Raw genomic sequence first — 13005 nt, 5'->3', positions numbered from 1 at the left:
GTGTATATATGTGCTTGTACATGTATGTGTAGTGTGACCTAAGTGTAAGTAGAAGTAGCAAGACGTACCTGAAATCTTGCATGTTCATGAGACAGAAAAAAGGACACCAGCAATCCTACCATCATGTAAAACAATTACAGGCTTTCGTTTTACACTCACTTGGCAGGACGGTAGTACCTCCCTGGGCGGTTGCTGTCTACCAACCTACTACCTAAATAAATAAATAAATATATATATATATATAATATATATATATGTATATATATATATATATATATATATATATATATATATATATATAAAATAAATATATATATATATATATATATATATGTATATATAAGTTTATAGTAATTTAATAATAAACAAACACAATGTATGTGTTTTTTCGTTAGGTTCAGAATGATTTTTGCGAAATCATTGCATACGCAAATTTTGGCTTTCCTTATTCGACAAGAAGAGCGTTGCCATTTAAGCCAAAATCGCAAGTTTCTACAAATATATTTATCTTCTCGAGAAACCAAGAATCCCTGAGAGCAGTTGAGCGAGTAAAGAGAGTTGATCTTAAGAATTCCTAACATAACATCCTTTTGACTCTATGAGTTAAAAATAACATCATGGCAAATCAAAATTATGATTTTCCTGCAAAATGGCAAATGGCAGCCATAAGGTAAGCAGCCAGCGAAGCGAACATGACATCTGGGTGCTGCTACCACTAGTCTTGAGCTCACCGTGATGGCTGGTGGGATGGTCTTCAAACAACAAAAAGCGGAAGCAGAAATGTCCTGTCATTCAAGCCAGACTATATGTCAACACAGATATATACTAGTAACTTAGGATTCAAACCTGTAATTTCTTTAGGAAGTAATTGGTGGCATTATACTAATATAAGCTTATTATACATACATACGTACGTATATATAGTATATATATACATATATATATATATATATATATATATATATATATATATATATATATATATATATATATATATATATATATATATATATATATATATATATGCATATATATATATATATATATATATATATATATATATATATATATATATATATATATATATATATATATATATATATATATATATATATTTGTTTATATAGATAGATATATGGTTAAAAATGGAGAGTAATGAAGACTTTTCAATAAAAGGAATTAACCTACACATGGAGACATAAACATATAAAAAGTTGTTCTATACTTTTCGAACTTCAACTGAAGTTCTCTTTAGAAGATTACAAAGAATAAATAAAATTTCAATGTGTCAATTTGCATTAGTCCCTCCTGGACTAGTGCCTAAATTCTTCCCAGTCTCCTTTGGTGGATTATCAGGGACAAGGGTATGTTGGTATTTCTGCATTTATAGATTTATTGAAGGTTTACAGAAACAATTGGTAATTTTGGTGGAGTAGTAGAAAGTGAGAGAGGAGATTATTTGTTGTCTTCATTGATCCTGTGATGAAAGATAATCATTTCCGGCATATAAGACGCGCCTTTTCCCAAGCAAAGTTTTGGAAACTCACCCTGCGCCTTATATGCTCAAGGTCAGGATCATGGGTAGACTGTGGTTACGCTTTAGCATAAAGTAAAAGGATAAATTATTTAGCCCATGAGTATGGTTACTGATTCACTGTTATGATACTTCTGTCGTGCGTCTTGTATGCTGGAAAATACACTACAATTTTAGTTGGAAGATATTCTCTCACTCTGTTTTTGTTTCAGCTTTAGAGTATTTGTAATCAGTTTCTGGCAACTCAGCTGGGATAAACCAATCTGTGTAGCCTAATTTGAAGAATTATTCCCAGATTGCTTCTTTCTCTTAATTAAAGAGAAGGGGGGTTACAACTTCTCACTTTCCGTGTCTTTTTGAATTGTGGATGAGTTGTAACTAAAGAACTGTAACGAGTTTCATTTGTTCCAGATCCCCTCTCACAGTGAACAGTATTTGTGGCTCACCTCTTATGTTTAATACGAGTACAAAAACTAGTTATCGCACTTTCCGTCATATAAGGCGCACGAGTGTCGGCTACTTGCTGCTACAATGTTTCCTGGCAGTTGTAACGTAACATTAATAAACAACTGCTAAAGCGAAACCCAAAGCCCAAGGCTTTGGTTTACGTTTTAGCATCAAAGCCCAAGGATTTTTTTTTTTTTTTGGGGGGGGGGGGAAAGAGGGCGTCTTATTTGACGGAAAATACGGCATCTCACATTCAGCGTTAATGAAAACTCGCTTTTCTGTCACTTATTATTCTGCCACAGCCCCCTCACTCTTGTGTCAAAAGACATCCATCTGGAAATATTCTCCAATTTGGATACCCAGATTTATTTAGTGTAGTATCCTATTTGGTAATGGCTAATGGCTTTTGTTATATATACTTTTCAATTATATGTTGGAATTCTGGCAACACCTTCTTCCTCTAGTCCTTTCATTTCCATATAATTCTCTTTCATCATGGGGATCGAAGAAAGCATTAATAATATCCCGAGTCTTGCTCTCTACTACCCACCAAAATTGGCACCAGTTTCCCAAATGTTACAGGAGATTTGTCATCACGAAACACCAAGAGTTTAGGAGAAACCTTGAAGCAAAGCGGCTTCTTCCCTTGATTTAATGTAAACAAACTTAATATGACATTGTCCATCATGTGTCCTCTCCTGTGAGTTAGCTCATATACCTTAGAAGGGCAGAAATTTAATAAACCGGAAAACAGAACACAAACGATCAGTTTGGTTCGTACGAGAAAGTCTTGTAATCTTTCAATACGTCATATCTTACAATGGTCATATCTTCTAGGGAAAATGCAAATTTTATATATATATATATATATATATATATATATATATATATATATATATATATATATATATATATATATATATATATATATATATATATATATATATATATATATATATATATATATATATATATATATATATATATATATATATATATATATATATATATATATATATATATATATATATATATATATATATATATATATATATAATGGACAATGAAAGCAAAAGGAAAATCCTAGAAGCAGCATTAGCCTCAAACTAAAGTCGAAATATCTAGAATATTTTTTTGTTTGTTTTTGTTACCTTGTAGGTTGAATTCATATCTATCTATATATTATATATATATATATATATATATATATATATATATATATATATATATATATATATATATATATATATATATATATATATATATATATATATATATATATATATGTATGTATATATAAATACGTACATACATAGGAATAAACTACAGTAAAAAAAAATACTGAAATTACGTAAATATTTTCGGTCTAATTAGAAACCCAGTACTAGTGTAAACAAGTCAGGTGGACAGCAAAAGTAAACTGTGTAGTAGACCCACTCGCCCACGGTCAGTGACTCAACCTACATGAGTGTACACACTTTTATCACATCTGGGTTAATCTACCTAAATTAAGCAAATTCACGAAGGACAACCCGTGTGTTTTAACACTTGCGAAGGATTTAGATTTACTTCCTTAAAGATTTAAGGGATTATCGACATTCTCGATTATTTATAGCACTGAAATTGGGGAATATTTATGTTTATAACCGAGTCTATGTATTTATATTTTGAAATGCCACATATTATTATCCCCTGTTCAATGTCTATTACATACAGCTGAAGGAAACTTCATTTGTCTCCCCAGAATTTTTTTAAAATAAAGTTTTAATGGTATTCAAACTGCTGATGGCAATGTTTACATCATTGTGATAAATAATTTCATTTGCAGATTTAAGTTCATCTAAGGAAGAAAATATTATTTTCTGTTTTCATAAGTAATGTATTTGCTGTTCTTCCGGCATTTGTTAATGTACCTCAGTTCTTAGAGAGTTTTAATTGACTAAGAAAAAACTCGGACCCCCTACTGGTGTCCTTTTCAGCAGATTCAAGTATAAAAGGAGAACGTGAATATATCTTCCAAGTTTCTGTCTTCATGAGGGTATTACTAAGCAATGACGTGTTTTTTTTTACACTTTTATTGATTATTCATTGAGTCTCAACTTAAAAAAAAATATTGGATACATTAGCATATAGAAAGCTAACACATCTTTTTAGATATTTTTACGCAGTTTTCTGCAACGTTAGGTTTAAGGTTCTCAGTTTATTTACAAGGTAAGAGCTGTTACCTACACCAGCTCATTATTCTTTTTTCACTGTCCCTAAACAATCTGAAATGTCATTTCGAATTTAATACATGACGAAGACACGATTCCCCATTCATGGAATATAAGGCTGACCAAATTTACAATATGTTTTCTAGGTTAGGTTGCAATAACAGTTTTCTAGATCTACTCATTTCTAGGCCAGAGGTGAGTTTTTTTTTTTTTTTGCTGGTTAAATAAAAGAAGAATTCTAAACTTTTAAATGTAATTATTCTTCAGACTCAAACGAACTCAACTCTGCGAACGAAATTCTCATAATGATGTATATACAGCCTTCAGCATTTCGAATAACGTTAAGAATTACAGGGATATACGTAGACAAATGCCGGCATTTACAACGACAACTGAAAACTATAATAATTCTGTATTTCAGAACATAAGTAAAGAGAATCAAAAAACAATTTCAGCGATTGTCAAGTATTGATGGGACACAGCAAGTTATAGAAGAACAGAGGAAGATTATGGAATCAGGGATAATTTTCAATGTTTCCAATTTCACTACCATTAACAAGCAAGTCAGGCTTTTTAAATTTGATAAATTATCTAGTTTCCTGCTAGGACTCTGCTAACACTCTGGGTTTGTTTGGTTGCCAAAAAAAAAAAAAAACATAAAAGTGTATATCATTTTTTATCGTTTGATAGAAATCTTTAATAAATGTGATATATTTTCGCATGTCTTTTATTTTTGTAATTTTTTTTTCTTTTGACTATGTTATCGGCAAATTTATTTATTTACTGACGACCTTTTAAGAGTACTAGAAGATATGGGAAATAATTAGATCTTACTGATGAAACCAAAATTCAGCCATACTGAATTAAAAGAGATCATCCCGAGGTACACAAGAAGCCTAAAGACCCATTCTACAATTTTTTTTGAAAAGGTTAGGTTAAGTGTGTCAGGAAACAGGCCAAGTGTTTCCTGACGCGGGTGTTAGTCATATGATGACCCTCAGCTGGAGTTGATGGTCATGTGACCGAGACCTTTGTTTTTAAAAACTATAACAATGTGTTTTGTACATAATATCCATGTATACTCAATTTAGTTATCCCAATATCATGAGGACTTCTATGTAACACCTTTGCAGCAGACAGTTTCACAGTGTACTCCAAGAAGTGATACCCAATAAAACTTTCTTTTAAAGCTTTTGTTTTTAGCTCATCTTCATGAAACGTATACAAGTAGTCTATTAGACGCACACTTAGTCTTCAGTGGCACTTTCAGAGAATTTAGTAAATTATTAATGAAATGGCAGCTTTTTGATGTCCACAACGAATAGAACCTTTGAGGCCTCAGGAAGTGAATCTAACTAATGTTAGAATAATTTGGGAAACAAGAACAAGCGGATTACAACTCGTTTAACAATTGAAATGAAGAAGAATGAGTAGGCTGATAGGCAGTCACTGAGGCATAGGTCAGGAGGCTTAATACAATGGTTCTTTCTCGTGCTCATCTCACTTGTTTACATACCGTATGTAAGTACATCCTTACGACCTTCAGTACCGCCTGAAGAGGATCTCTGTTCGTGCCGAAAATATTCACGCTGTTTCACTACAAATAAATATTGGTTATTCGTATTTGTTATCCATACGGCCAGTGTATGGTTCACTCTCTCATATTCTCTCTCTCTCTCTCTCTCTCTCTCTCTCTCTCTCTCTCTCTCTCTCTCTCTCTCTCTCTCTCTCTCTCTCTCTCTCTCTCTCTCTCTCTCTCTCTCTCTCTCTCTCTCTCTCTCTCTCTCTCTCTCTCTCTCTCTCTCTCTCTCTCTCTCTCTCTAATTCTCTTTCTCTCTATCTCCTATATATATATATATATATATATATATATATATATATATATATATATATATATATATATATATATATATATATATATATATATATATATATATATATATACATATATGTATATATGTATGTATATATATATGTATGTATATATATATATATATATATATATATATATATATATATATATATATATATTATATATATATATATATATATATATATATATATATATATATATATATAAATTCATTTCAAGCAGTAAAATAATTACATTAGATAAAGCAATAAATAAGATAAATGTTGAACAGAAGTTAGGTACAATTCAATGGCTCAGTAACTGAGTTTGCTAAACAGCTAAGGAGCCCACTTATCCTGGTGTCAGAAAGCTAACAGTTATAACTAAAAGCTATAACAGTTATAACTTAAACAGAAATCGTAACAAACTTTTAATTAGATTCATAAGCAAAAATTGAGACCTGATTTGGTAGGCAAGCTTATATTAACACACACAGCAGTAAAAGACATTAGTTATACAATAGTTCACCCAAGACCTAGGGAAGGGGGGTAAGCAAGGTGAGTATCTTCACATGTTCTGTCTCTTTCTCTCTCTGCCTCTGTTTCTCTCTTACTTTCACACAATTTTTCTTGATTCATATGTATAGGAGTTCTAGCAAGCACGCTTTATGAAGTATTTACCATGTCAGGTTTTAACAGTCAATCCACCTCGTACACACACACACACACACACACACACACACACACACACACACACACACACACACACACACATGCCAAAAGGGTCCTGCGTACCTCGTTGTCCCTGTCCGCGTCCTTAATGTGTTGAGCGATGAACTGGACGCCTTCAATGGCTTTCTGGATCTCCGGCGAGTAAGTTCTCTGGTTGTGAAGATGGCAACCACCAAGGTCTGGGGAGAGAGAGGGGAAGATAGAGTTGCGCGTAAGAGAGAGAAAGAGAGAGAGAAAGAGAGAGACGGGGGAGGGAGGGAGGCAGTGAGTCTGACGAAAAAGTTAAGTAAACTTTATTATAAGTTACGATGAAACACGATTATGCATATCCAACTTTGCACAGTTGGAAGCAGCAACGAAATTAGTATTTCACCGTGAGCCTCACGGCCAGAATTGAACAATTTATTAAGCCCCCAGCGTCCTACACACTCAAAAAAGCATGAGGATCACAAAGTGTTGTCCTCATGATGGTAAAGAGATACTACCAATTTCGCAATTTTACTCAATGAAGACAACTGACTAGAAGTACTGAAGAAGGAAGTCGTACGAACCCCTTGTAATTTTTGAAGCCTTTCTTCCAGCGAGACAGTCATATTCCATCAATTCCTATATACACAAATCTGAGAAAAAAGCTTCAGTTTCAACCAGCTTATCAGGAGACTTCAAAGCCCACCACTAGCTATGTATAATTACTGAAATCAGTTGTGACAGAAATAGAGCGCAGAAAGGTCTTGTGACTTAGTGCTGACCAACAGAGACCGCGAAGCATTGAACTGCTGAATCTCAGAAGATAATAATTATGTGGGTTACAAAAATATCTAGGTAATAAATTCATTTTCGATACTGTGTCTAACATCAGGAAACAAGGGCAAGTAGCAATGATAAGAACGAAGGATATATATTAAATTTTTAGTACAATATGTGGCGTAATGGACTTATATTTAAACTCTTTTGTCACAAGTGGACTTTTAAATATTGATTAGAAGCTTTCTAACAGAGAAATTGTCCCTTACTTTACTGTTAAAATTACTGAGGCATTCACTTCGACTGCACCATTCCTTAAGGATCCCAATTAAGGATGTTACTCTTTACAAATGTATTTACAAACCACATCGCTACAAATCTACAACGACATAGTCATCACCAAGAAATCTAAGGATGCTCCCTAAGGACAAATAAGGAAGAAAAAAACGAATTGCAATCAGAGGACAACAAAAGCAATCCTAAGAACAATTATGGAAGAAAAAAGAATTAGAGGAAAAAAATTTCTTTCCCATTTCTCATCCAATTTGTTCTTTAGACCGTTGACGATCATGTCAAGATATTGCATCTTCCCTCCTGTACTTCCCTCCGCCCCTCGTGGTTCCTGCTCCTAATATTTACCGCTGTCTAGCTAATAGGCTATGTTAGTTGTGTATATGTTCGCCTGTATGTGGCTCCTGGCCCCGCCTTTCAATCTGCCGTTTGCCAGGTTCACTCCCTCACAAACTCGTGGGCCCTATCGTGTGTGTGTGTGAGTAGAGTGCTGATTTTTATATTTCTAAGCTCAGGTGTATTAATTTAAAAGTATCAGTAGTTTTTCACCGATACTGTTAAAAATCGCCGATACCGATATTTTGGCACATCCCTAGTGTGTAGTCGGAATCATGAAACTGTTTACTACCATCAAATAGCCTTCAAGACATTTTCATTTGATAATTTTGATGTGAGAAAGTATTATATCACAGAGGAAGATTCACAAAATCATGTCACTTACATGGCACATTTTCTGGCACTCGGATGTTTTTTCCTCCAAAAATCTTCCCACAGAGGCTCTGGATTTAATTTGAATGTCATTTTGCAGTCAAAATTTCATTATCGGTTACAGATATGTCCATATCAGTCAACGAGGCCGTTTTTAATGCAATATCGTTAATGTCGTTTTTACACCAAATGGAAACACAGAGCGTAAACGTAGGGATAAGTTTCAGTGTTGCCAAATCTTGTAACCATTTATCTGGTTTGTAATAATAATTTGTAATGGTTCAACATATCGAACATTGATTGAGAGCTACGATAGCGAGATAAGATGAAAGTTATACTGGAGACTGGCAAAACCTGAGGAGGTAATTTTAAGGCGTTTAATTCCTAAGCCTATCTAGAAAGCCCCATCCAGAAGTTAGATCTTATCTTCCATCTCTTCGTAATCTGTATCATTATTTGGGCATCCTGCTATCTACCAAAACTGCTTTGGGATCTATTGGCAAATCGTAGTCGACTTTTTGGCAGCCGCTCCTTCATTCCCAATTAACAATCCTGTGTCAGGTTAGGTAAGATTTGTCTGGAAATAGGACAAGTGTTTCCTGACGCTGGTCTTATGATGACGCGCAGCTGGAGCGTTTGGTCACCTGACCGAAGCCTTCTGCTGGCTTACCAGTTCACCCACTCGACTGCTGGTAACTGACGCCTAACCAGGCGTCAGTTACCAGCAGTCGACAAGACAGGCTATCTAAAAGTCTGAGTGGATCTATAACCTACTATGATAACATGAACGTAGATAAGTAAGTTTATGGAGCAACGTGCAATGTGACCAGGCTGACTGAATTTGTAGTGGCCAGGCTTAGGCTTGGTTACAAGTACTTCTGGCAGTTTGGCTGACACACGTATGATGATCGCTGACACACGTATGATGATCAAACCAAATGAAATACATGTGACCAGCCCTGTGGTCACTATCTTGAACACTATGTGCTTAATTATCCACTTACTGAGGAATATAGAGATAGACATGTCATGGCCATGTGACATGTCAAGATGTCTGTTAATGAAAAGAAGATACAAGATATATTAAGCAAATTTCCTAGATTTGCTTGTAACAGGTAAGTGAAATGTAAATATGAATGCAGATGTACTCCTGTTAACCATTTTGGGGTCTAGTTCCTAGGTCTTTTGAGTATCCATATATGCTCTTGCGCTACCGTCCACAGAATGAATATAGAGTGTACAATAAACTAGCCACTTCGGTGCTAAAATCTAAAAGCAAAATAAAAAACAGCAGAAAAGTGACAACAGTAAGAAGGCTGTCACTATCAACAATGTAATCCCGTTACTTACTATAACACGAATTCCCCCAAAACAATGAACGCTTTAAAAGCACTCACTAATCAACAATCATCCTGAGCCCAAAATCTAGTGGGATGGGCCACTTAATTCTCATCCCCTGTCTCTTCCTCTATACATATATCCAATCTACCTAATCCTATTTCACTCATTCCAACGCTATGGTAAACAATGTCCAGCATATATGGCCTGTTGTTGTTACTACTTCTATTATTATTACTCATTTTACTGTTATCAGTTGTCACTGTTACCCTTCAGTGATGATGCCAGTGTTCATATCACTGTTGTTGTTAGTCATGTTATCACTGCAGTTTCTCTTCATGATGAGTGAATAGACTTTACCAAAAAACAATAGCAGCAGCAATGATCTGTGTGTAGCAGCGATCGGCTTGTGTGATACTGGTGAAGCACTGCTAGTCTTGTGTGATACTGGTGAAGCACTGCTAGTCTTGTGTGATACTGGTGAAGCACTGCTAGTCTTGTGTGATACTGGTTAACACCCTTGATCCTGACCTTGAGCATATAAGGCGCAGGATGATTTTCCAAGATTTTTTGTTGAAAAAAGGTGAACCTTATATGCCAGAAAATACAGTAAATACATCAGGTCGGTCACCTAGTAAAGGAATACATCCGTCTGGTTACCCTAGAAAAAATGTATACCTGATTAGTTAACCTAATAAACGTTTCCCTAGTAAAGAAATGCAACTGCTTGAATTTTCCTAACAAGTTCAACAAATACTTCACCTTGGAAACTCAGGTACTGGGCCGCTACTCATTCTACAAGCGAATATTATATTTTAATCATATTCTTTATTTTACTGGAACACGAATAACTGTATACAGTCTTACAGTATTATGTGGTACAGCCCTTTTATTACTATACCCCGATACTTATTAATCTTTACCACCTGTTAGAACACAGGCGAGCTGATGCAACAGTAAAAGTGTTTGTCCAGTTTTTCACTGTAAGTAGCTGGCTGTTCTGTTAGCAGGTACACTTTGTATTATTATTATTATTATTATTATTATTATTATTATTATTGTTATTATTATTATTATTATTATTATTATTATTATTATTATTATTATTATTATTATTATCATCATCATTATTATTATTATTATTATTATTATTATTATTATATTCATGAGAAAGGACTAAATCCCATAAGGGTCATAGAAAACCATAGAGTACATCCTAACTTACAACAAAGAAATAACCACAAACTGAAAAAATTTTTTTTAATGACCCAGAGACTCGGTTATACATGATCAAACAGGTCAACAAAGGTTATACATGATCACACAGGTCAGCAAAGGTTATACATGATCACATAGGTCAACAAAGGTTATACATAATCACACAAGTCAACAAAGGTTATACATGATCACACGGGTCAACAAAGGTTATACATGATCACACAGGTCAACAAAGGTTATACATGATCACAGGTCAACAAAGGTTATACATGATCACACAGGTCAACAAAGGTTATACATTATCACACAGGTCAACAAAGGTTATATATGATCACACAGGTCAACAAAGGTTATACATGATCACACAGGTCAACAAAAGTTATATATGATCATACAGGTCAACAAAGGTTATACATGATCACACAGGTCAACAAAGGTTATACATGATCACAGGTCAACAAAGGTTATACATGATCACACAGGTCAACAAAGGTTATATATGATCACACAGGTCAACAAAGGTTATATATGATCACACAGGTCAACAAAGGTTATATATGATCACACAGGTCAACAAAGGTTATATATGATCACACAGGTCAACAAAGGTTATATATGATCACACAGGTCAACAAAGGTTATATATGATCACATAGGTCAACAAAGGTTATATATGATCACACAGGTCAACAAAGGTTATATATGATCACACAGGTCAACAAAGGTTATATATGATCACACAGGTCAACAAAGGTTATATATGATCACATAGGTCAACAAAGGTTATATATGATCACACAGGTCAACAAAGGTTATATATGATCACACAGGTCAACAAAGGTTATATATGATCACATAGGTCAACAAAGGTTATATATGATCACACAGGTCAACAAAGGTTATATATGATCACACAGGTCAACAAAGGTTATATATGATCACACAGGTCAACAAAGGTTTCAACTCACATTGAAGAACATATGGTCTAACTATTTCGGGACGCTGAATTCAGATCTGAACTGAGTTTTCTTTCAGCAAGTACAGTTTCTGTGAAATAGAGCCCTACCCTAACCTCATCCCAATTTCTGTTCAACTACGTATATTACTATCTATTAACTGCTTGGTTACTTATGGATAATGATTTATACTTTTTTTTTTTATTTATGTGATTGTTTAATGACTAGAGGTTTCATTATTTTGTTCAGGGTAAGTGGTATTCTCAACTATCAAGTTATAAGCTTACAATGCCTCGTGGTTGATTAAGCCGAATGGTTTGCCTAAAGAAAATCACGCATGCCATTTACAATCCCCATGGAATGGCAGAAACCAAAGAACCAAACCGAACATTGTTATTTTTGTATCACAGGTGTGTTGATATTTTCATAAAAAAAATCCAAAATAACATATCCATATCTTCTGCAATCAGACAAATGGAGCATTTAGAGGATCTCTCTTTTCCACTTTGCTCGAATTCCGTGTTGAATCCAGTTGGTGTCAACAATCAGGAGTCAACAATCTAGTGAGTCAAAGAGACCTCAACGACAGGAAAACCTAGAAACTTTAAATTGGAAGAATTAATATGTTACTAGGCTTGATTAGGTAAGATTCACGAGAAACAGGACAATTGTTTCCTGACTCGGATCTTAGTCATGCAATGACCCGCCACTGGTGCTTCTGGTCATCTGACAGTTTCCGCTGGCTTATCGGTCCACCGCTTTAAAAATTAAAATTGAATTTGCGATGTTATTGAACTTTTCGATGCTTTGGGTAAACATCGTGATCCTGCAATGTGGCGCTTGCAGTTTTACTTCACAATAACAACACCCTACCATGTTTGACTTTAGCTCTCCCTAGAGATTTGAAAGACTAATATGAGAGAACAAGTCATTCTGATGGAAGTTTGGGTGGAAAGTCTGTGGTGATAAAAAT

General features: G+C 34.3%; 1 protein-coding gene across 2 annotated transcripts in view; it reads right to left on the bottom strand.

The window, feature by feature from the left end:
• The window catches only part of nAChRbeta2 (nicotinic acetylcholine receptor beta2), a 1855029-nt gene that overhangs the window by 81065 nt on the left and 1760959 nt on the right, over positions 1-13005 (bottom strand). For both annotated transcript variants that reach the window (XM_070086879.1, XM_070086880.1), the window contains one exon: positions 6841-6956. In XM_070086879.1, the coding sequence (XP_069942980.1) occupies positions 6841-6956 (116 nt within the window). The remainder of the gene's footprint in view (positions 1-6840; positions 6957-13005) is intronic.

The sequence above is a fragment of the Cherax quadricarinatus genome, chromosome 20, assembly GCF_038502225.1.
Source record: "Cherax quadricarinatus isolate ZL_2023a chromosome 20, ASM3850222v1, whole genome shotgun sequence".
NCBI classification, from domain to species: domain Eukaryota; kingdom Metazoa; phylum Arthropoda; class Malacostraca; order Decapoda; family Parastacidae; genus Cherax; species Cherax quadricarinatus.
Note: the sequence above shows the minus strand (reverse complement) of the source record. Positions and strands in the feature narration are given on the sequence as shown.